We start from the raw sequence: 26,395 nt of genomic DNA on the forward strand, positions 1-26,395 counted from the left end.
CCATTTCTCAGCTGTTTTTCCTGCTTTGGCAATCGGCTGGAATTGGAGAGGAAGGGCTGGACTGTCAAAGTAACCTACACAGTATTTCCAGGACCTACATTTGCAGGCAGAACACAACTTTATCACAAGATAAACAGTGTGGTCACATCACCACTCAGTACTTTGTTGGTGTTGTTCATTGGTGTAGATGCCTAGAATTGTTTGGCAAATACTGAAGACCAGTGATTTCTAACTAATAACCTTATTGTGAAAGCAGTAACTTATTCAAAGGCCCAGAATTTGAGAATAAGACTTGTTGTATTTCTTTCTTCCTGTCTGACCTCTTGAAAAGAGCTTCATTAATTTTTTTATTAACACGCTACACTGCAGATCTGAGGGGTAACTTTGGGTTTCTCAGTTTTGAAAAGCCATATCTTCCTTATCCGCGAGTAAGGCTCCACCCCAAACCAATAAAAGATGAGCGTAAACATTTTCTTAGCAGATATTTGTCAGCTGGTCCTACGGCCAGTAGGTCTCACTGAGTGTAAAGAACCAGTTACACCTCATATGTGTGTGTACTGATGTAGAGGTTTTGTCTGCGTGGTGACAACTAGTATTCAGTTCAATACTCAGCGAGTACTCGTGCCCTCATAGCTGGTATAAACGGTACGGAGCTGTTTGCACTAGGTATAATTGTCCCATAAGAACCCAGATGTAGTCTACAGAGAGCAGAAGCAGGATGGGAAATAATAATTTTACAAATGAACTGTGATTCAGGAAGAATAACTAAGTGTGTTTAGCGCTGCGGGGAGGAGATCTGGAGCAGGATGCTCAAAGATTAACCAGCAGTTTAGGCTAAGGATAAGCCCGGCTCTCATTTTTAGGAGTTACGAGTACCAGCAAATAGCACATTAAAGGATAAAGAAAGTTATAAAAGCGTAAATACTGAAAGCATCTATGAATCGCTGATTGGCTTTAAGCTTAGAGGACAGATAATTGTGAATTATCAACGTGGGTGCAAAGTCTTATAGCTTGAGTTTGCATTGTTGTACTAATATGGGCATGTGCTTCAGTTAAAGAGGAGATGGCTTTTTTCACAGTTGCATGATTTCCTGCAGGACGCAAACAGAAGCTGACAGAGGTCATAAGTGACTCAATGGGCCTTTAACACTGAATACATTAGCCGCTAACAAAACATTTCCTAAAACAGAAGCGGTTCATGCTGCTGTTGAACGTATTCTCTCATGAGTGTTAGTCATACATTTATTAAGATTACAATTAGACGATATCTTCTTCTTTGCCTTGAATTTGTAAGCTTCTTGTTGCTGAGTGTGTTTATTACTGTTTGAGATTAAATAAAGACTTATTCATTATGTCCACTAACATTATTTTGGGGGCTAAACTGGGTCAGTCAGTCACTAGTACTGTTTGTGTCGAGATATGGTTAAAAAGACTAAAAATACTGATAAGATACTGAAAAGACCAAAATAATGATACTTATACTCAAAGTGATCATTTAGCTGGAATCCATGTAAAAACGACACAGGTGTAAAATACCAGATGACAGTTTTTTTTTAAATTTATTTCTGTTTAGTGTATGACATTTAGTTGAGTTGTGAGTCCAGCAGATGTTCAACTGTCTTTGACTATAAACTGATTATGAAGCCCATCTATTTGCTTCACTTTCTGCTACATTTTATTTTACAAGGTTATGAAATAATAAGATTTTCAGTCTCAGAGAGTGAAAGTGATGTCAGGTTAGTATTCAGCATGGAGAGGTAGAGTCAGTTGGATCAGCGCGTCCCATCACTGAATCAACTATTAACCGAATATTTCCTAAACAGAAACCGCAGATATTTTGCTGTTTTCGTGTATATTCTCATCTGGCTAATACTCTAATACACTAACACAGTGATTACAGCGATATGATACCTTCTTTGTTGCCTCGGCTCTGTGAGCGACGCACTGCCGAGCGCGTTCATTAGCATTTGAGATTAAACGAAGCATTATTCAATTAGATCGGTGTAATCTGTCAGCTGTGTTGGCTTTACGCAAAGTTTTAGTGATTAACACCCCAAACTAACATGTTTGTCCAGGAAAATGAGTTTCTAATCAACGGGAAGGTTAACAAATGTAACTTATTAGCATATTTATTGCTCACATCTAACACTGAGCAAGGTGTGCTTGCATCTGAATGAATCACCCGCTAACACGACCGTCTTTGTTAAATCCCTCTGCCGTCTCAGAAGCTGCTTTGTTAGAAAAGGATTATTCTTATTCCTCATTCTCCTGTCATGAAAATAAACATCTGATGTGAATATAGATCTGCTGAGGAAGTGAAAGGAGCCAGTAGTAATTCTGTTTCTGCTCGCCCGTGGTTTCAATTTGCTAACCGTCGTCAGTATTTGACACCAGATGAAAAATGTTAATCAGAGCAGTAAGGGCTTAAAACCAAGTGAGAGTCACATTCACACTCATTCATGGAGATGTAGAGCTAAAGAGTTTCTGTGCGCAGCAGCTGCTGATTAAAGCATGAATAAAGTAGAGGCCGGGCGCTTTAATATTTTATTACCGCTGGTGCACTGCTTTCCATTTTTATTCCTTTTTATTGCCATCTTCAAATATGAGTGTCCACCAGCCATATTACTGACACTGGCAGGATGGGGGGTATCGTTTTCACCTTGTGAGTCTGTCTGTGTCTCGCTGTGGCAGAATACAATCCTGTTGACAACTACTGCAGTGAGAACTACCGCAGATGGTGGCTATGTTAATTTCTGTTGACAGATATTGTCAAGACAACAACGTCATAACTATCAAAGATACAGTCAGGAAGCTTACAGGCGTGTAGTTAACCTCTTAAACGACTTATCCAGGTTAATGACCATCCTGTTTTTTGTCATCAATGACTTGGCTGATTTTAAGATGTTAAGTTCCATGATGAGTGTAGTCTATCCTTGATTGGTATGGAGCACTAATTCCACTGAAATTAGAGGAGAGGCAGCACAATTTATTCATGTAAGTAGTAAGATGGTGTTTAATAGGACTTTCAAATGATGCAAAATATCCTAAAACATGTGTTGTTGTTACATTATTACACGAGTACTGAGCAGTCAAATGTATGCATTTAGTGCTCTGTACGTTAAAACAATAATTTTAAAACGAATTCTAAAATCTATTGGGAGCCAATGTAAAGAACATAAAATAGGAGTGATGTGAGTTCGCTTGCTAGAGCGAGTTAGTTTTGTAGTTTGTTTTGGCTGCTGCGTTTTGTATAGCTTGGAGGCGAGAAAGAGATGATTTATCCAAGCTGGTAAACAGGGAATTACAATAATCTAAACGCGTGATCACACAAATGCATGGACAATTTTTTCCAGTTCAGCTAAGGAGACCATATGTCGCAGTTTAGAAATGTTCCTTAAATGAAAGAAACAGGAACGAGACAGAGATTTCACGTGTGAGTCAAGGCCCAGAGAAGAGTCAAATATTACTCCAAGACTTTGAATATTTATTTAGCAGAAGAACAGAAAGGGGCAAGAACCTGACTGATTTTAGAATATAGATCAGGAGGAGCTATGATCATGGTCTCTGTCTTATTCATGTTTAAAACAAGGTAACTGTTAGAAAGCCAATCAGAGATTTGAGTTAAAGCCTGGACTAGGGTGGACAGCTGATGAGGCTTAAAGGACATATACAGCTGAATGTCATCGGCATAGAAATGATAAGACAGGTCACTAAAAGACTGAATAATGCCAGCTAAAGGAAGCATATAAAAAGAAAATAATAATGGACCCAAAACTGAACCCTGTGGAACCCCGCAGGTTAGGGCAGCAGTGTTAGAGGAGAACCTATCAGTCCTAACAGAAAAAGTCCTGTCTGATAAGTAGGAAGAAAACCAGTCTAAGGCAGTGCCAGATACACCAGCCAGAACCTTCAGCCTGTTGAGTAGGATTTTGTGGTCGATGGTATCGAAGGCTGCGCTAAGATCTAGCAAAATGATCACGGAACAATTTCCTGCATCAGATGCCATTAGTAGATCATTATAGACCCAATTGTCAGAGTACCTGGATGATCTAGATGATGAGGATACATATTTACATTTCAAATATCTATATTTAAAAACTCTGTGAACATCTACGTGTAAAATTTCTGTGCTGTGTGAAAATAATACAAGGATCAGTGTGCAGCATAACCAGCTACTCTTTCCATGAATCATATAAATTCTAGTTTATGTTTAATGTAAATGTTAAAAACCTGTGTTGATGCAGCGGCGGCTGCAGTGTGGGGAGCAGAAGATAAAGTTTGGCATTTACTTTGACATAAAGTTTAGGGCATTTTCCGTTTCACCTCTCCTGCGGTCTGATATGTGGCTTTGAACGGTACAACTGCGATAACAAGCTCGGAGTGCCAGTGGAGAAACTCTTCAGGGCACCGTGACAAAGAGTCTGACGTAAAAACAAATAAAAAAAAGGAAAAGAAAAAAATCCTTTTGACAGCTGTCGACTTGAATCCTCCGGAGCAACCACAGTTTCAACGTGTTCCTCTTTCACTCTTTGTGTCTGCTGTACAGTGTGATGAATGTGCATGATTGCATCCGTGTGTGTGCATGTGAGGACATGGCACTTTGGTCTGGCCACCCATCAGATTTGCTGTTGCCCCCAGCAACAGTGTCACTCCTCGGTGGGTTCCATTGGTTACCTAAACATTCAATGCAGCGTGTATAAGCGAAGAGGGCGAGTGCAGCTGATCGCATTCACAGCGCCACACTCACACGCGATTGCACTTTCTCCTCCCGCTCGTCTACTTGTTCCTCTCTAAAGTCTGACTCAGCTGATTAAAATAAAGCCTTTTAAGTCTTGTGAGATTAGACTGTTGTAGTAATGTTCACACATACACTGTATGACTCACATAAAGAGCCATGTAGTTCAGTTTGTGGGTTCCAGCGTATGTTTCACAAACACAGTCCGGACCGAGCAGACTGGTTTAAGGAAAATATTAATCTGCAACAGTTCGTCGTGGATTTGAGGTTAACAGGAATCTGATCTTGAAAGCAAATTCAGATATTAAAGTTAAACTTTGTCAATATCTGTTGTATCCAATAAGATACAGTTATCTCACTTCAGCTATTTATTTATCTTTTTGCTGCAAAATGAGATTGTCGAGCAACACTATCACTAAAATCCGCTACAAATGTTGCCATGAGATGAAGATGAAGATCAGCTGGCATTTTAATAGAGTCAAGTTGGCAATTACATCCAATCTGTTTGTGGTATTACAGCAATAAACTGTGATAAATCAAAGAAAATCACCTATGTGTTACTGTCTATGTAGACAAAAATCCCCATTTAACACAAATTCACATTCAAAGATTACATTTGCACTCAGCAACCTTCCAGTTCTCTAGAAATATAGCCAGAGTCCAACCACATATGGTCCTGACATCCAGAAAATAAAAAACTAAAATGACCTTTTGAGCTTTAGTCCTTTCTGACCTTCAAAATAAATGTGAATCTTCATTTTACAAGAGCAACAAACATATATAATTTGGTGCATTTAAAAATGAAATACGAAAGCCTCACATCCAAAATGTAAATATTCAAATTCAGAATTAATAGCACTTTTTATATCTGACATCCTCCTCTTTTAATCTGCCTTTTTCTCTTCCCTCCTTTGCTACACCTTCTTGTACTTTTCTCCCCCCTCTGTCCTCCGTCTTTCCTCCGCCCTTCTCTCCCTCCTTCCCCAGCATGGCCGTGCCGAGTTTTCCTGGGAAGGAATCAATGTAAGTCTCCTTGTTTAAATCTCCTTTCTCTCCTCAAATCTCCTCTACCTGTCATTTCCCTTTCCATCACTTAACCGACTACCTGAGCTTTGACTTGGAGTACATAAGTTGACATCCCACTCGTTTATCCTTCCACCTTTTCCTGCCACTCTTTCTTACTTTCTTATCTCTCACTCCCACTGCCTCTCTCTTATCCCCTAGTTTTTATTTCCCTCCCAGTAAACTCCCCCATCTGTCTCCACTCTTAGCTCTCTGCTAATCTACTGTACTGTAAGCTTCATATACTGCATATATATATACAGAGTCACAGATAACAGGCTGTAATAAGCTTATCTTATGCACAGCTGAAGCCTTTGCACAAGTCATTTTTTCTTTTTTAACTGAAAGCAATGGATGATAAGGTGGATCAACTGTTTATGTACCTTCAGCAGAATTTGTTTGCACCATGTGCATTTGTTCAGCTTGGAGCTGACTGGAGGAAAATAATCTTGCGCAGACATATTTTGGGTTTTATGCAACAACGGTCCAGAGACATTTCTGATGTAAAGCACCAACTGATTTTAAGATGGGAGTAAGAATCCTGGATGAATCGGCAACACAGCCGACAAAGGAGGTTTTTGTTTACTGTTATTTAAAGTGATAAACTGGTGTGGTACTTTAGTAAAGTGATGTAGGGAATAATAAAAACAGCTTTTTGCAACAGCACCAGTTATTTGAAAGTTACTTGTTAAAAGTTTGGAGTCACTAAGAAATGCCTGTGTTTTCTTTTTTAAACTTCCTCCATGTAAGTGTTAATTGATCTTAAATGTTGCAAATGTTAATGGCAGTCATTTAGACTTTTTCATATATGTAGATATATAGCAAACAAATACATAAATCATTATGGGGCTAATGAATTTCATCGCTGCAAAATTTATGGCTGTTTCAGACCGATAAAAAACTGAAGGCTGCATACAAATGTGTAAACCCTTTGTAGAACAGTGACTTAGCTCCAACTAAATGAAAAGAGTAGTGGGAGTCCCTGCTGCATGAGAGGAGTACAAGCAACGATTAATGGGATCATTAATTAGGAATCACATGATTGTGCAAGTAACTTACACACCGTAAAAAAAAATCCTAAGAAAAGTAATATTCCGGCAGCTGTGGCGCCAAAATAATACCAGAAAATAACAGAAAATAACTTTCTCATGAAAATATGGTTATTTTCAGTAATGACAATACAGTTTGTTGCCCTAATTTTACATGGGATTTTGCCTTTTTCAAGTGCTTTTAAACATTAAATTAGGAACATTTTAATGTGATTAAACAATGAAATTACTTATAAACAAGGTCAATGAATGCGGCAATATGAATAATAATACTTAAATGTACAGAAATATACAGTTAACAGTTGCTTTAAATAATAATGGATTGCATTCATATCGCGCTTTTTGAGACCCTCAAAGCACTTTAGGTGAAGTGTCTTGCCCAAGGACACACGGACCGAGAGTGTCCGAGCCGGGGCTCGAACAGGCAACCTTCTGATTACAAGGCGAACTGCCAACTCTTGAGCCACGATCGCCCTAAATAACAATAATAATAATTATTATTATTTGATTTAAAAAAAGTTTATACGAATCATTTATATATATATATTTCCATAGCATTACATTTGAATTTAACAGTTCAATCTTTCAAATAACGGACAAATATCTGTGAAATTATGATACATGTGTGTATTTTAACAATCTAACTATGCATATGTACAAAAATGAACAGTACAAAAATGTAAAATACACAGTAAATACTTTTATATCACAGTGTATATATGTAGGCATACATATTTTCAGTACCCAACATCCTGAGTCCCAGTGGCACATTGTGTTACTTCACTTGAGTTTATTGGGAGAATGCTAACGGATCATACTTGCATACATGAAGACAACTTTGCAGAGCGAAAACCAATTAATCTGTTTAGCTGAGAGCAAAGGAGCTTTATACTGAAACTCGACTATATTTCTTTTAAGAACTGGGTGACTGGAGTGTACTACTCCCTTTAAAGAAGAACACAAACTAAATACAGTAGGAAAACACCAGTGCTGCCAAACTGATGAGGGAAAAATGCATCATAATCTCAGGTCTAAGGAACACATCCGTCACACATTCTCATCTGTCAGCTTCACCAATAAGGATGAAGGGAGTACACACCATTGCATGAAAGCTTCAATGTTCAGCTATTTGGAAATTGGGAAACATTATTCAGCTACTTCAGAGTACATTTTGTTTTAAGTACATTTTAAAACTCTCCAAAAAGACGAAAGTTTGTGTTTGTGTGAACTCTGTTCTGGTTTATGGCATATTAATAGGAAACCACATTCTGAATGTTAGTGTAGAGTGATTTTAAGATCATATGAAGGCATATTAAGAGCTCATGAAACAGGCTAATGAGGCTAGGGTCTTTTGCATATTACTGCTTTAGAAAGTTGTTTCTGCTGTTAGCAAAGAACGTCAGTTCATACATCTTAAAGTTCGGGATCCTTTAAGCTCCTATCCTGGCTCCATACACTCTTCAATATTCCATCAGCTCCAATCTGTTGTTTGGCAGTACAGAGTGGAGTGATTGCAGTGGTTTAATCAAAGCAGTAGAGAGCAGCTGAGGTTGCCTGCTGTGAGCCTGAACAATGCAGTGAATGAAAAACCATAAGCGAAAGGGGGCGGCAAAGTTATGTAGCATATGAATATGAATATGTGACCCTTTTAACCTTACAAATAAAACCAAATGCTGATTAATGCACATTAAAACACTTCTCTGCCATATTGGTTAAGCTATGGCTGTGCTTTGCTGGAAGGACTGGAGGAGGATTTTAATGGAGAACAATGGTTTTAGTTGCAAAATAGGCGTCCACCTGTGGTTTATTATATTTGAGGAGAAACAGAGTCAAGCAGATACACGACTAATGGAAGAAGATTGCTGTAATAGTTTCATCTGTATGCCTGTTGACTCTCTGGCTGCCCAGCAACAACACCATATAATGTTACTGGTGTATGCAGGCAGTTTAAAGTAGGAGCGTGTGGATGATGCTCCACTTGCACACCACAGAGGGACCAGATCATATCAGTTTGCCTTTTTATTGTGAGTCATACACCTTAACTCAAAATATTACATCATATCTCTCACAAAATCCTCCCGTGTAACAGAGTCCATGTGCTTCCCTATTATTTCTTACTGTAATTAGCCGCTGGGAGGGCCTCATTAAGAGCCGGGCTCAGTCTCTGAGTTCATTAATTTTTGGCTTTGTTTGCCAGGAGCTCTGCTGCCGGGAAGTAACACAAGTTTACTGTACACATGAGTGTTTTTATGGAATAACTATAGCTTTGAAAACTGTTCAACATTCAGCTATTTAAGTGTAAAGGAGAGGAACAGCATCTAGGTTCTCATTATTAGTATGTTGTTGTTGACTTATGTTTGAAATTTCACTTTAAATTATTCTCCTTTGGGGACCTTCTGGTTGATTCATAAAAGACAAAACATCTCACTTTAATGGACCGTTTACTCCGAAAACCAAACATGCATCTTTTGTTTGTGCTGGTAGTTATCCATGTCAATTGTTCTGGTCTTGGCTAAGCTGGGTTGTCTGCACATCTTTTGATTGGCAGTTCAGCAGAAAGTTCCTATAACAGTGGCGGTGGTGACAAGGTTTGGGGATGTTTTGGATGTTAACAATACTACAGCTGATTTCTCTGTGAATTTTGGATGTTCTCCTCCGTTCTTGTGGGGTTTTTTTTTCAAATAAGCCCGTTTAATTAGGCCTATCACGGCTCAGGATTCCTAATCTAAATAATTTCACTTCCTGATTAAATAAACTTGTAGTTTACATCCCTGAGACAAATCTCAAATCAGCGTAAAAATATAGCGCCAACAATGTGATTTCCTCTTATATCAGAACACAAAGATACGTGAGGGTTGAGTCAAGAACACCCACAGATGAAAAGGTTACTGCAGGGGCCTCGGTTTGAGTCTGCTCTTTCCTGTTCGCTCTCTCTTTGCTTCCCTGCGTGCTCTACTCTCCTGTCAATAAATGTCAAAAGAAACATTGAATGATCATAGCTTGAAATCAACATATTATTATTTCTACACATTATTTTATTGACTAAATACTGGAGAAATCTTAAGATGCGGCTTGTAAGTGTGAATGTGGGCTATATGGCACAAAGGAGGAAAAACAAATCCCGTCCTGTGGGGCAGAATAATGAGCTGAATGAACTGTTGTGTACAAGGATCCTCTTGTTCAGGGTTTATCTGTTTATTTCATCATTTCTATTCGTGTTATTTCTATTATATTTGGTATACAGTATGACGATGTTTAAGGGAGGACAGGCAAGAGAAAAAAAATGTGTGTGTGTGTGTGTGAGAGGGTGAAAGAGAGAGTGTGTGTCTCTGTGATGAAATGCACTTAAAAATGAGGGTGGGAAGTCGTAATAACAGCCCCTAAGGAGTCAGAGAAAGACAGAGATGGATCCGGGAGAACCGGGCCATTGGCAGCCACGAATACTGAAGACCCAAGGCCACACATCCTGGTGAAATCTGCACGCCCATCCCAGCAGGAGAAGGAGTGAGGCCTTAAGTGGGGCACCCACGGCTAAGGTGTGGGACTCCCAAAGGACCGGAGGCAAAGGGCAGTCGAAGCCGCGAGAGGCCGGTGCGAGCAGAGATCAGGGTCCCAGGGCTCCAGGCCCCCAAGAACCACTCGGTGCCTGGCTGAATCTTACCACACCTTTAACCAATGATTTGAGAGCGTGCCATTGTAGCAGTTGAGCTAGACGCCATCTTTAACATGTAGTCTTTGCTGGGTGAAAAAAAAACACAAGCACTGTTGCAGCTTGAGAAAACCAAAGGTTTAGTAAGGATCGGGTCTGGTTACACCCAGAAAGCGTAGATATAAAGTTTATGAAAACAAAACAAATGCAAAATGCAAAGCTCCCAAAAAACACAAACCACCATTCCTCGACTTACAAAACGTGCAACTCACTCTCTCACAGAGTTTTAAACCTGAAAAAAGGTTACTGCTCAGTGTTCAGGATTTCTGTAGATACGATACGACATATACGGCATCTGATATCCAACAGAGTGGTGTTTGACACTAATTGTATGACCTGATTTTGTAAATTGAGGAGCGGTTGTTGGTGTCAGTCTCACGACTTCATGTATTCACAACAAGCCTCCAACGTTTTCCTGGTAAAATGCAGAAACAGCTGAGCATATTTGGGTTGGTAACATTCACGGTGATAGACGAGACAGTGAGTAATATCCAACAATGGAGTCACAGCAAAATGCGCTACAGGTAATCTTTGTAATGCGACAACACTCTGCCTTCAATATCTGTTCAATATCACATTTTTCAGGATGGTTTTATGTCAAATAATAGCTGCTGAGCTCACAATAGACTGCTACCCTTTTAATTTGGTTTTAAATCAACACTTTATCATTAATTTTTCCTTTGAGACACAGAATATCAATAATTCTCTTCTCTTCAACGATCCCTGTAAGCCATTTACAAAGTGCTCAAATAATTAACCCTTCTATCTTATCTCCTCTGCTACAACCTCTCTTCTCTTTCTCACTCCATCAGACTGTTTTCTGAGTCTTGTATCGTCTGCCCTCTTCACCTCAATTTCTTTTATTCCCTTTTTTTTCCTTTCTTGCATTTATCTCTCTCACCTGTTCTGGTTCTATTATCTCTCCTCCTCCTTCTGTCCACCCCTGTGCTGCACCAATACCACATTTACCTCTCCTCTCTCTTTAGTTGTCCATGGAGGACACTACTTCCATTCTGCCTCGTCTCAAGAGGAAGCCCACCAACACCTATGGGATCGGTGCCCTGGCTAAGTCCTCTCTGTCAGGTGTGTCAGGTGTGTGTCTGTGCTGCTAGATGGTAAAACAGCCCCCATGTTGCCTCCACATGCTCCACGGTGGATCAAGAGTGAAGTTGTTGTTGAGCTCTGGCAGGGGCTGCATCTCCTTTCCCTGCTGTGCAAAAGATAATTTTTGGTTTCTTCTTGCGTGTTATTCAGATGATTGGTTGGTGACACATTAGTGCAGCAGCCAAATGATCAGTGTGTGGTTTGGTTTAATGGGAATCACCAGTATAAATGAGGCTAAATGGACTGTGTAATCTCTTGTCATTTTTCTCTTCTAATTGGTAATTACTTTGACTTAACTTTAAATCTTTGTGTTGCCCTTTATTTAAGGCAACCAAACCATTCATTCCTCTTTGCAGAGTGGGTTTTTTTTTTCCCTTCTGCAAACTTTTCTCAGAGGGTGATAAAGCGGTGGCAGCCACACTGGTTTAGACAGAAGGTGCAGGCTGACCTTTCAGTTATAATAAACTACAAAATAGAAAGAGTAGTCTGGAAATAAAATCTGGAAAAGCTCTGCCCATGCAATTTGACAACAAATGCAAAAATGCAGTGAAAAGAGTCGTTTGACTGATCAAAGAACTTCTGAACAGTAAATAATTTCTTACGTCCTAATACAGTGTAGACAACCCCTCCTGAACCATCAGTGGTAGTTAGCATATGCCCCCATCAACCTGTGATTATTAAAGCTTTTTGTAAACAACACCAACACCAAAGAAGAACAGTTGGCTTACTATCCAAAATCCAAATAACTATAATATTTGAGCGCATTTAGATTTGGTCAGTCTTCCTTTTAAGGATGTCTCCCTGTGAACATGTCAACGGCACAGCTTAATTTTGGGATTGCTTGATGGAAGTCACGCTCTGACCGTCTGCATGTGTGCATCTGCAGTTTTACCACAGACCTCAAACACACAGACCAAGCATCAACCCGGCTTCCATGTTAAGGGTCCAAACATCAAATATCAGTAGATGAGCTCATGATGTCCAAGCTCCTCAAAAATCGTCCATCAAGTTAGAAAAAACAGAAGCGTGCTCATCAACCGGGATCAGAGTTATCCTGAAAAGTTCTAAGACGATTAGCATCAAACAACCAAAAACTGTGGTACATCCCATTTCCTGCCCATTCATGGTTCAGAAAGGAGTGTTTTCATTACATTGACGTAATGAAAACCTGCCCCACGTGTCTGATGTGTTTCCATCTTAACCAAAATTCAGTTCAATTTACTTTCATTTTTTCATATATAGCAACAATAGTCATGTAAAGTGCTTTATATTGTAAGATAAATATCCTCGGATGTTATAGAAAGAACCCCAAGGTAAGAACCACTTGTGAGGGTGGTCAGAGCAAGACTTTCAAGGAGATCTCTAAAAATTATTAGCAGTGCTGGCAGCAGTCCATAGCTGCACCCGGAGAAGACCTTGAAAGGGATATGGGCCAAATGGAAATCAGGTAGTTTTTAACCTTTAATGGGAAGAAGGAACATTTTTCATGGCACCTCGATAGCCTGTGAACAAAGGAGTTTAGGAGGACTTCAGGGTGAAGAAGTTGTGCTTTCATTAGACCGAATATGAAAAACACAAGAGCCTCACAAACTGAAACCACAGAACTTACAGTTACACATCTTACATGTCAAATGCTCTTTGTTAAGTTGAACCTTGGTTTAACATAACAAACGGACATGTTTTTACCTCCAGGGCAGCCTCTGAGATCTGTTTGCTTGACAAAATCTCCACTCTGCTTCTTCCATCACTTGGTTTCTGCACTGCTTGCAGGCCAAAGAATCATCTGACACCCTCGAAGAAAACATGTTTAATTATCTTTTCAAATTGCCATAAACGGCAATGGACTTTGTAAATGAAACTCTGACTTAACAAACAACTTCACTCTAGAGCAGGCGAAGGAGGAGGAGGAGCTTGGAACCAACATGGCCGCCCCTGTGGGTGCCCCTTCCTATATCACTCCCTACTTTCCTCTCTCTTCCACTGATATCAACAGCAGACGTCAATGACGGGACACATTTCAGAGTCATTGATGGAAATTCAATCAGATCTTTGATTTCAAAGAAACTAAAGTAAGTAAGAATACTTACTTTAATTACTTACTGAAGCATCTCCACAGGTGTGTTGGGAAATGTAGTGTATTTGTACCGTGGCAGTGCTGCTGCTGGTGGTGGTGTTGGTGGTGTGGCCCAATATTTGTGACTCTGTTGTGCAGTGTCGTGACTACAAGTGGCCGGTGCCTCTTTCGTGCTCTCTCTTGCTCTGTGCTTCAAACTGTAGTGCTCTTTTTTGTCTGAGTGCAGCATCTCAGAGTGTTTATGTAAAAAATGTATTTTCTGTTGTGTCTGGTGCACTTTAAATACATCTGCAGCTATCTTTTAACAGTGTATAGTGTTATATTTTTGAGCCTTTGAATAGCCAAGACCCCAACACCCTCCCTCATCCTTCATCCCCATTCTTTCCACCTATTTCCATCCCCAATTAGGCTCTGCAGGGACTGTTTGATTTTCAAATGAGATTGGCTGGCTTTGTCTAAGAGGAAAAGTGTTTCTATTTTTAGCCCAGCCTGTTACTTGCCCCATGGACCGGGGGAGCAATTTCCAAAGCTCGCTCTTTGTTTATTCATGCCTGCTGGATTTTAATTTAATTTTTTAATCGATCAGTGTCTCCGTACCCATTTGAGTCAGTGAATATGTCCCCAGTTTGGAGCCTATATTTGCATCTTAATTGGACAGAGATTTGCCGGTGGACACTTCTCCCTGTTCTGTTTACACCGAGGGACTATTTCTTCTGCCTCTCTTCGGCTCCGTAAAACATTTTTAATCACGTAAATTCTAATGAACCTCATTCATTCTGTTTACAAGAAGATGAGCAATTCTTGTAATTATTAATGTGGGTTCGTCAGCATTTCACTCGACATCCTTTGTTCTTTGTTAAAATGAGCAAAATTTAACAAGCACATGGGCAACCACGATGACCTCTGACCTCATCATTCCTGCCAATCACCTGACCAAAGATTAAGCATGGTTTGCTGTGCATACAAACGAAGATTCAGCAGTGAATAAAGATGATAGAGAGTTATATGATACAAAAATGTATATTTATTTTTATGCTAGGGCTAATAGCTAATAAACCATCTTGCAATTATTAATTTTAAAATATTTTCAATTTGTGTCACATTGATATGCTGGCTTCTCCCATATTATCAGTCAAGTTACAACGTATTTGTGGAGTTATGGCTTTTAAGAGCCATGTTTCAGTTTTACAAAAGACAAATAAAAAAAAATGGAAAAAAATATTAGTGTTTTAGGATCTGTGAGGGCACACAGCTCTGGTTCAAATCTTCTGCTTAGATCCTGGCTGCACTGGCCTGTAGACTGGTCAGTGATTGCTTCTTCTTTTGGCTGATCCCCTCACCATGGCAACCACAGGTTGAAAAATGTGTATAACCTGAACGGTTGGTGAGTGGTTGCTAGAAGTTTCTCCACCACACTGAGTGTCTACACTCAACTTTTTGACCAGTATGAGTACACATCTGGGTCTCCGTGGGGAGTACTCACATGCCAAACAAAGTCTCATACTGAATCAAACATCTTGTACTATCACAGCACGTATCATTATTATCTTAAACAATTTGTCTCACTATAGAAGCCGAGGAGTGACTGTCACGCTCGTTGTGGTGATTAGTACTGGGGTAATAACCGAGGTGACACATTTAAAACGAGTTGACTGCTGACAGCTGATATCCTCAGGTCCACACACAGAAAATCAAAGGCAGCAGTGGTTTAAAGGTCAGAGTTTAATGTGGTCCACAGAGAGATAAATATTAGCATGTTCCTCTTGAGGAAGGCTTATTATAATAACAAAAAGACCCGTGCAGACTAAATGCTTCTGAAACATGGCCGGTGTGACTAGAAGCTGTCCAAAGGACTGAATATTACTGCAGTCAGCAGAGCTTCTTTGGAAATAATGAAACACCAGTTCACCCACAAATACATCCATGCTCATTCTGATGATCCTAGCATACTACTGAATGCGTTTTTATAGATTAATGAAATTAAATAGGTGCCATGTTGTTGTCATAAAATCACGTTCAATCACAAATTCATTTATTACTGAGCTAACATTTCCTATCATCATCTCAAGTGTTAAACAGACCCTCACATTTCTCATTATCATTCTACTCCTACCCCCACCCCAACCCCCACATGAGCCTCAGATGGAGGTGTAGTCAACTGCAGGGGCCAGAAGTAGTTTTGACAGAGTTTTTGTGTGTGTGTGTGTGTGTGTGTGTGGTGTGTGTTGTACGTGTGTGTTGCTGGTCTGCCCCTCCTGCCGCCCTCATACCTCCTGTAGGTGTGACTCGCTCCATGAAGGACAAGGTGACCAAGCCCACCGCCATGGCCCAGGGTCGAGTGGCCCACATGATAGAGTGGCAGAGCTGGGGCAAACCATCTGCGGGGCCGCTAGGGGGAGCGGGCCATACCAACCTTCAGAGGGAAAAGGAGAGGAGGATGGAGAACGACGCTTACAGTGACCTTAGCGATGGCGAGAAGGAGGCTCGCTTTGCTGCAGGTGAGGACACACCTGAGTGCTGAATTTGCAAATATGCTACACTAATGCTTCAGTCGCATTGAGGAAACTTGTGCAATGATTTTGCAATCTTGTCGCCTTTGAAATGGTTGATTCACAGACGGACAGCGGGTCTGTGATTACTCGCAATCAGTATGTTATCAGTTTGTGATTAAATGGAGTCAAGCTTGCAATCTATTTATGATAATATTGAAAATGATTAATTAGTGCATCCATCCATTCTCTTCCATTTATCCTGTTCAGGGTCGTGGGGGGGCTGGAGACTATCCCAGGTGACTTAGGGCGAGAGGCAGGATACACCCTGGACAGGTTGCCAGGCTGTCGCAGGGCTAACACATAGAGACAGACGACCATTCGCACTCACATTCACACCTGTGAACATGCAAACTCCACACAGAAAACCCAGCCTGATGGTGGAAATGAACTCGGGACCTTCTTGCTGTGAGGAAAGGAGGAGCTTAGAAATCTTGCTTTTGTTAGAAATATACCCAGAATACAACCACGAGGACAAACAGCTGAGTTGAGTCCTATATTGCAAAAAGCTGCATCGTAGATGAGTTTTGCTCAGCGCAGACTGAGTTGCTGAAGTGCCTGCGTTTGCAAATCATCACTAATCTTTCTGAAAGAAACTGCAGTGAGTCCAAGTCAGACCACCGTTGTCTGGTGACAACCTCTGCAACTACCTTGCACTTGTGACGTGCAACCAGAGGTTGAAAGTGTTGCTCAATAACTGGATGACTTCTTGGTTGTCTGTTGCATGAGCAGGTTGTCATTATGTATATAAGACTAAAGGTAGACTTTTTAGTAAACATAAATAACAAATGGCAAATTGTTTAAAAAAAAAAAGTCCGTAAACGGGATATAAAGAGTCTGGAAAGTGAAGCCAACTTGCATCCTTTCCAATTTTTTCAGAGACCATAACTGTGCGTCCATATTTTATTCACAATCAATCTATCCTACAAATTTGTTCATCTCATGCTGATTAATGGCTAGAATTACATGAATACAAAAGATTTAATAAACTTATAACAAATACTTGGCAGTCACTTTCAGAACATTGCAGCTATTTATTAAAACAAAACGAAGTCTGAAATGTTATTAGACGACCTTGTGTTGTTTCAGAAAATGAAACATTGATCAGATTTTTAGGTAATATTTAGCTGAGCTGTCGCTGGTAATTAATGACTGCAGCACTTTCAGAGAAAAAACAGGGTGATGCACTTTCTTTGAAAATGAGTCTAATAAACCCTCAGTATTCTCCTCCAATCCAACACAAACCTGCTGTTTATCCATATTAATGACTGTTGTTGTATCATTAATTAACATGTGTATGTGGTACCAGAGCAGGGACTGGGATTTGCTTCACGTTCATGATGTTTTAGCGAGTCGGGGGATTTTTTCATTCTTGCTACATGCATTGTTTATCTCCATCTTCAGGTATCATGCAACAGTTTGCAATTTCTGAGGCGACTCTGTTTGGTTGGAACTCGATGGACGGGGAGAGCATGGGAGCCGGCTCCAACCAGGGCAGCGTCGCCCACCTGAGTGAGGTCAACCAAGAGAGCATCACCAGCAGAGGTCAGTGCATCACCAGCCGGCCCATTTGGTGACTCGGTTTAGCGTTTGTTTTGTCCCACTGTTCGGTCGCTGTGAGCCACAGCAGAGTGACCAGTTAAGTCTTAGATGTCAAGCCCGGTCCTTGTAAATTAGGTGCTATGGTGCTACATTTGGTGCCATCAACACAATAGAGATTAATTATGTTGATGACACAATATGTGGAACTACTGAGAGGATCTAAGAGTTAAATGTGAGACAGAGATTTGTGATAAATTAACTCACTGTGTCTAAAACCTGAACGCTGTTAAAGTAAAACACGGACTCACTTTGTGCAAGAGATTCAAACAGGTCTCAAACTCACGTCTTTGGACCACACAGTGAACTCCGGGTTTTACTCCAATGTGAGTTGTAAAAAAAAAAAAAAAAAAAAAAAAAAAAAAAAAGAGTCCTGTCAGTTTGTCTCCAAAGCAGGGGTAAAGGACTTTTGGAGGGCAGGCTCACAGCTGCACATGTCTGCCTTTCACTCTGACCGGGCACTTACTCAATAACTTCCAAATGACAAATTCAGATGACAGCCTGCCAGTCCTGAAATACCAGAGCACATTCTGTTAGGGCTTCATGTCTGTAGCCCAAAAGAGCTGCGTGCATCAAAGGCAGAAACAGACTGGATGAAAGTTGAGACGATTTAAATTTTGCACAAGGTTTTATTAAAGAAAAATGTTGGCAAACTCATATCCTGATTTGAGCCTCGGGTGATAAGATATTTGTTTCAAACACATTCTGGCCTCACAGGAATGGCTGTGTATCCTCATAAAAATCAAAGCAAAACAAGAAATACTCCCATATTTTTCTTCCCATTCTAAGATAAAGTAAAACTAATGTGTACGCTTTAACATTTACCTGCATACAGAGTAACACTGTAAACTCTCTGTGCAGGTAAATGTTTGTTCTGACTGGTGTTTAGTAAAGCAGAGCACTGTCCAAGCCCTGAGGGAGCCTGTAGGTTAGCACAAGGACTTAGCCCCGCTCTCATTAACACCACCATATGGGCTCTGCTCAGTGCTTTATCTAGCATGCAACATCAACATACACACACGTGCAAGGGATACACACACAACAACGGTTACACAGCTACTTCATATCCACATTAGGACTGAGGGCATGTTTCTCCTCCACAGCGCTGCATCCCTCCATGGCTCTGCTCTGTAGATAAGCTAATCATACTGCTATTAAAGTTATTACCATATGTTTCTTTTGGCTGAGGTCAGGTTTAACCCTGTTTTATATCAGCCTAGATAAACACTAATGGCTGAGGTGTAATATTAGATCTTCTGATTTAGATTTAGTTCATTAGAAAGGAAATAGTATCCATAAGAGATCACAACAAGGTTTGCAATTAAAAACAGCGTGGTTCTGATATTGCTGCGGAGTTATCAAAAGTATTTTTTCGTGCTTTGTTTGTCACAAAGTGAAGAGAAACAGTCATCTGTTGATTTCCATCATATGTTTAAGAAGAACATTTCATTGTTTACCTTTACAGTACAGTTTGGGTGAATTTTGACCAAATGTATCTGCAACAAATTCTGAACTACAGATCTTTTTCTCCTGTCTGACTTTAATAAATGGATGATTAATCATTAATAAATGTTTCAGAGTGCAGGGAGAGTAATTATTAGGTTTTAAAATAAAACCAGACCCAGTATATCTAAGACATGAAAACATAACAGCCAAAATTATAATATGATTATTAATTATAATGATTATATTTTATTGAAAGTGAAAGAAGCAAGAACATTCTGGAACTGTTAGGATTTATTATATAACCACTTATAACCATAACAGCTTTTAAACACATCCACACAAAAAAATCCTCATAACTACAGTTTGTAATCATGGATAATAATTAAGCTGTAATTAGCACTCAGAGCACGCTGCTTGCTTATTGCAACTTTCTCTGTGCATTCAAAGCTATGGTAGAAACGCCAGCTCAGGTGCTTTAATCTCAGTTTAATGTCAGTTAGCTCAGAGAAATGACAGATCTGAATTTGTTTGTTTTTTATTCTAAAATAATGTAATTTAGGGTATTTTTAATTTTTGTGGCTTTCAAATCTCAGACAGTTAATAGTTTGGTAAAACCTCTGAATCTAAACTGATTGAAGTTTCCATATTAATCCAACTCCTAAACTTTTGCAAACTAAAAAGACAAATTACAGAACGTTCCAGCTCCGCTCCTCCAGCTACGTCTTGATTTTTCTCTGCCCATGACTTGGTTTACCCCTGCCTCTCCACCCTAGCAGCGTCTTCTCTGTCTGTGTTTTCCTCTACAACGCCTACCATCTGTCTGTGCTTCCCTGTACAGACCAGGTGCTCCATCACTCCTCTGCGGATGTCTGGCCTCACACCTACGTCTCGCAGGGCCTGTACTGCCTGTCGTCTTCTGACGCCTGGGACCCAATCACCAGCCAGCCCTCGGGCGTGGCATCGCCTGCTGCAGGCTCCTACATCATGGCTGCCGGTGATGATTTATCATCCTCTCTTACAGGCTTTAAGCACCAGACTGTGTCACTGAGCACTGCACACTGGGTGTCTTGTGGTTGTTGCAGGTGGCAGCAATGGAGCAGGAGGCACACCTGGTGAGGGGTACGAGGGGACAGTAGGAAGTTACATTCAGCAGCACCAGGTTCAACTCGCCCTGCAGCAGCAGAGTCAACTCCAACATCTCCAACAGCTTCATCACTACCAGCAGCAACAGTTTCTGCAGTACCAACAACAGCAGCAGGTCTGTGAATGTGATTTTTATAAAGCCTTGCACTGTTTTTCATATAAACACAGCGGCAGATGCATCAGACATGTCGGCACCAGGGATAAATTTCTATCAAAGAAATGGATGTATCCACTGTTTATTCACCAACTGGTTTCTGCATTGCTGATTGAGGCCTGAAGCTTAGTGTTAGGATCATCACCAGCTTGGGTTTCTGAAAATAGATTTAACAAAGGTGTGGGACAGACAAAAACAACAAACAGAGGATATTTAATGCTCATACGGTAATAACTCGTAAATCACAAGTTAGCCACGTCTTTGCTTGTACCCTAGTTTATAACATAACAAAATAATTACATGTTATATTAAATAAGATTTAAAAGTAGTAATTCATAACATAAACCCATCCAAAAAACATCTACTGAGGTCACACATGAAGCAACAAGTACAGACGTTTTCCCAAAGACTTATTTACAGACAGACTTAGAGAGGTCGCCCCCTGGTGGCCATTAGAAAGGATGTAGGTTCTGATTACTTTTCAGACCTAGAGGCTGAATTTGTCCTTTGTGTATACTTATATCAAACTCTTTTTACATCATGGGGCACGTACACCCCACTTACATCTTAAGTGGGCCGAACCAAATCATTCTTTTCTGTCTGTGTAAGGATCTTTAACTACACATTCAATCCATTTGATATAAGAAAGATAGAAGAAGAAGTGAAAGAAGTGAATTATAGTCAGGACAAATAAACAAATGTGGAAAATTATAGAAAGGGTTATGGCCTTTACTTAGACTCTCCTACAGTCACAATTAAATTAGTAATTCATAATTAATGAATCAAAATAAAAAATATAATAATTATTATAATTTCTATAATATAGAAATTTCTGTTATATTTTACTTGTTACTTTGGTGTAGTAAAAAAGGCCATGGGGGAGGTCTTTATCAGAAGGTGAAGCTGTAAAACTGATAAAAATACAGCCCTCCTTATTATAATACCCTCCTTTACATTTTCCAAAGATGTCCAGTGGGCTGGATTTAAGCCTGGTTCTGGTCCCCAGGCCTTATGTTGGACACCTCTGCTTTAGGGGAAAAAGTCCATGATGGCTGAACTTTAACTTTCTCAACATGAAGGAAAGGTTTCCACCTTGTTTGGTGAGATTTTGCAGTGTTGATGGCAGCAGCTTCTTAAAATGGAAAACACAAATACCACTCAGCAGATTCAAAGCACCTTCACAGATAACTGTTACACTAACACAGTCCAGTATAAATCATGCATGCACACAGCCTTAGGTCTGCTGTCCTATTAAATCTATACACCACATGTTTCTGCTCCCACAACATGTGCGCTTGCTGACCTTGTTTAAGTTTCTTATGGGTTCATTTTGTGCAGACAGTTTGAATATTGTTGAAATCAGCTGCTGACTTTCAGCTCTCAGTCTGCTGGAAGGTTTTCTGCAAACGAAGTGAGTCACGGTGAACTGTGACACCCTGAGACTTTGTTGGCTGCTCTTGCATTGGGTGCATTCTCAGAGCTCATTAAATAACTGCGAGTTATGAAATACATACTTGAAAAGGTCAGGGACTGTGTCTTAGAAAAGGTGTACTGATCCGAGACCACAATGGAAATGAGCTTGTTAGCTTTACCGTGTGTATTATATGCCTTCCCCGGAGAAGGAGACTATTGAACGTGTTACATTTAGAATAAAATCTTCCAGTCAAGGCATTTCCGCACCGTTCCCTGCAGCAACCTCATAATTTAGAGAGATTTTAAAAGTAGAAGCCAAACTAGAAGAGAGTGGAAAAAAAAATACTAGAGTATGTGTCCTCCACCTCCTGCAAAAGCCCTTGGGATAAATGTTGGAAGAAAAAAGCGGCCTCGTCTTTTGTTTGGCGATATGTGCGCGTTACAGCACTACGCCGTCCATTATTCAAATGTCAGGAGCAGTTGGTTGTGGGTGTTTTTAGATTCCTAGTGGGAGGCAATTTTATTGTTCCAGAGAAAAACAAAAGTTTAAAAAATAAGCGGCCACAAGCCAAGAGATTGTTGATCGGGGTTACATATTAACGGCCAAATCCTGAATATTCTGTTTTTATTCTTGCTTCCCTTTACAGTCTATGGAGCACAGGCTACACAGTGCCTCCCATTCACTCCAAGCCACGCCCAATAGCACCATCCACAGCCTCGGTCCACCCACTCACCCTCGGCTAGCTGACCTGTGGGGAGCAGCACAGGTTGAGGCACATCAGGTAGGCGCTCGCCTGCTGAATCCAAATGCTCGGATTACAGAGCTTGCAGACTCGATGGTGGTTTAATATGTTCTGACAGAGCGGCTATGACAGTTTGCAAGGACACAAGGGTGCATGACTATATATGCAGTTGCAAGGATAGGACTCTGTCTCCTGTCACTATTACAGAGTGACTGAGACAATGCAGTCATCATAGCCGTGACAGCATGTCTAGTTTCTGCTGGAAGCTACGGTTTATGATGTTTGGTCTCGATTAAAGATAAAGGTTGAATGCTGATATATTTTTGTGTTTTCTCTGCTAATTCTTTGTTTTATGAATCTGGCTTTGTTTATATCAGCAGGCCTATTTAGCACACATCTGTAGAGCAGTGAAAGATGAACTGCCAGGAAAGTCTGCAAGGTAGGAGACAGGCTGGAGGTCTGCATGGAGCACTCAGCATGACTGCCTGAAGTGGATTTGATGAGTTTTGAAAGAGATGTGTAAATCAGCCTGGTCGTCAGAGTGGCATGCCACAAGGTCCGCAAGTTTCAGCGTTTGGAATCGGCATCTGTATCTGTTGCACCCAGCTAAAGTGTATGTTCTTTTGCTCCGACCACCTGCAGATGAAAACCATGCTGGGTCGGGCCATCTCCTGTTCGTCTTCTGTTTTATTTGTCTTTTTATTTTACCTGTTATCAGGGACTTCTGGAGCCCAAGTGAAGGACGGATGTCAGTTTAAATTACGTGTGAAAATGCCACTAACCTGTTGAATCCCTTTCCAGTTTAAATTCCGTTCAACAAGCGCTTCAGTCAAATTTAACTGGTTGCAGGTGGAGATCGTTGGACACTTGAATGCACAGATGGCTGACATGGTCGGAGGCGTGGTGGAGACGGTCGGAGAAGAGCCAGAGCCTGAGTCTGAAGACTTCCCTGAACAGCGTGAAGAGGAAGAGGAGGAGCTAACAAAGGTGAGTTAGAAACAATACACTGTACTAAAAACGCTGAAGAATCAGGAAAACGTTATTATTAAAAACTGCCGCTTGGGTGTAAAGGTAAGTCAATCCCATTTTAAAACAGTAATATTGTACATAAAAGAGCAGCCCATACCTTTTTTTAATATTTGTGGTCATGGTGGAGTACTAGGTTATCAACTAGTTAACAAGCTGCAGTCTTAAACTGCGTGTTGCATCACACAGACACACCTACCAGCCGCCTGGAAACAAAGCAGCCAAGCTTTGACAATCTCCAAGAGACAATTTATTAAAAAAAAGATAACCCAGCTGTTTCAAACAGGAAAGTATCCATGGAGACCAAAACTGTGTTTTACATTTTTATGCTAAAAAGCTGAATATTTAATATGGAAACCTATGGGGATTGAGTCAAGTGGCCATGTGATGAACTGCAGTTTTGTCAAATTTCCATAGACTCCTGTGCACAATAAAAAATCATGAACAGTTTTGGTCTCCATAACCAGTTTCATCTTTCATAACTATTATTATTATTTCAGATTATCCGAGTCACCGAACTGAACTTCTTGACCATGTTTGTTGTGTTTTTTTATTAATGAAATTATATGACAATTTTATTGCTTGCACAGTTCAGCATGAAAAGTGACTGTTTTAGAAATCTGTGCTGTAGTTTTGGTGAGTGAAAGTCAAATCTTTTGCTTATAAATATTTATAACTAAGCACTTGACTAATTATAACCACCCATTGTTCCAAAACTTCACGACGGCCAGTATGCCTAAATGAAGCCTGCGTAATGCCACTTGACAAACCCTTGGGTGAAGGGATGGTGGCATCTTAACCGGGCAAGCTCTATTGGTTCTACTGCCCCAAATCAGACACATGACTAACATTTTAGAGAGCACAATTATTTCAAAAATTGGCTCTTATCTGTAAGAACAACATGTAAGCACCTTACAAGAATGAATAACAGAGCTTCACTCACCTGCGATACAGAACAAATGTCCTTAAAAATCTCTACTTCCTGCCTTCACAGGTAGAAGAGGTAACATTAACTTTGGAGCCAGAGCCGTGCTCTTTGACGCCCTCCCCGCTGAGGGAAGATGCCCCTTCGACCAGAGGTTCAAGCCCAGGACTACCAGCACAGACCACCGAACCCGTCGCAGAGAGGATACCCTTTGACGTCACGCCCTGCGTCGTCCAGTCATTGGAAGAGAAAGATGAAGAGGCAGACGAGGGCTCCATTGTTGTTGTTGCAACCAACTGAGTCATTTGGACGAAACACTGTCAAAAACTGGAAATTAATACTTCAATAATCAGTCAAGCTATTATCCCAACCCCTCCCTCTCCCAAATATTTACCTACTTTGAGGCCGAGGAAATGCGACTTTTTTTTCGATGAGAATGTGGGATGTAATGTACACTATGGCCAAGGAGACACCCCTACCACCAGTCTAGTATGGGAAATCTGGAATATCACATATATGAGACTAATTAACTTTAATTTAAGGCAGAAGAGAGACTTGAATTCAGTGACTGCTGAAACAAGCTGTTTGAGAATAAAGATGTATTCAATAAACAGTTTGGACTGACTGGAACAAAGAACCAGGACTGAAAGCCAAACTGGCAACAGAGGGATGGGGGAAAATTAAAAGAAAGGATAAGAAGAAAAAAGTTAAGGGCCTATTTATAAATTCAGCGCAATACAACAAACATGGGCACAATCAGGGTTTGCAAATAATTCAGAGTGGCTGTTTCAAGATGCTTTCAGCATCAGAAGTAGGCTTTTGTATGCAAAAATAAACACCCCTTCAAGGCCAGAAATACCTGGTCAGAGAGCAGTTTGATTGGCTAATTAATGTGTTTAGGTTTGACTGACGGCTGAGATGTCTTGATGAGGTAAAGACGGCGTAATCTAGAACTCATGGCAACCTGAGGCATGCACTTGGAGTTATTTGCAAACACTTGCTCTGGACACAACCAAAAGAACGTGCATGCTTTTTAACAGTGAACTAGCCCTAACAGTATAACACAGTAATACAAAGTAATAATATATCAAATTGCTTTTTATAATAAAAGGGAAAAAATCAAATAAACCGATATGTATTTGTATGAATGTAACACTGTATGTATGTTTGTATGAATGTAGCTTTGTTTGTGTGTAAAATATATATTCTGGGAAACAAATTCCTCTCTGTGCTGTTCTGTGCCAAAAACGTTTTTTCTCCTGTGATGCCTTCATTAAGATAATGTGTTACCTCTTTGCCTTAATGAGCAACTTTCTAAACAGGGGAGAGCTGTCAAGGTTTATGCAGGACACGAAGGCAGACATGATGGAAAAGTGAGCCATTTATCGGCTGCTTACCCAACGCATGAAAGGCAATTAACCACAAAATGAGACATGAGGAGGATCAAACACGAGAACACCAAGAGAACCAAACACACAAACATCCAACTCAAACTAGGAGCTGACGCTTAACACAGATGAAGAATTCAAAACTAACGCTAGAGCAGCAACCATCTAATCAGGAATCAGGAAGCCACGAAAACAGACTTCAAATTAAAAAAAGGTCAAAATAAAGCTCAACACACTGGAGTAACAATGAACGCATGAACCCAAACTAGAAGAGGA

The 26,395-nt window shown here is 40.3% G+C and overlaps 1 protein-coding gene across 7 annotated transcripts in view; it reads left to right on the plus strand.

Moving 5' to 3' along the window:
- Positions 1 to 25,950, plus strand: part of LOC146548621 (uncharacterized) — a 73,824-nt gene extending 47,874 nt beyond the window's left edge. For 2 of the 7 annotated variants that reach the window (XM_085261432.1, XM_085261433.1), the window contains 7 exons: positions 16,013 to 16,231; positions 17,687 to 17,827; positions 20,166 to 20,321; positions 20,410 to 20,585; positions 22,685 to 22,819; positions 23,630 to 23,767; positions 24,801 to 25,950. In XM_085261432.1, coding sequence (XP_085117558.1) covers positions 16,013 to 16,231; positions 17,687 to 17,827; positions 20,166 to 20,321; positions 20,410 to 20,585; positions 22,685 to 22,819; positions 23,630 to 23,767; positions 24,801 to 25,031 — 1,196 coding nt within the window. In that variant the 3' untranslated portion in view covers positions 25,032 to 25,950. Of the gene's footprint in view, positions 1 to 5,722; positions 5,759 to 11,541; positions 11,648 to 13,045; positions 13,729 to 16,012; positions 16,232 to 17,686; positions 17,828 to 20,165; positions 20,322 to 20,409; positions 20,586 to 22,684; positions 22,820 to 23,629; positions 23,768 to 24,800 lie in introns of those variants that run through there. The other 5 variants (XM_085261429.1, XM_085261428.1, XM_085261431.1 and 2 more) reach the window with 5 other exon arrangements.
- Positions 25,951 to 26,395: the final 445 nt, after the last annotated feature.

The sequence above is a fragment of the Mchenga conophoros genome, linkage group LG22 (genome assembly GCF_057382185.1).
Source record: "Mchenga conophoros isolate Kocher_MC1m ecotype Shallow Benthic linkage group LG22, M_conophoros_male_GT1.1, whole genome shotgun sequence".
Lineage (NCBI taxonomy): Eukaryota > Metazoa > Chordata > Actinopteri > Cichliformes > Cichlidae > Mchenga > Mchenga conophoros.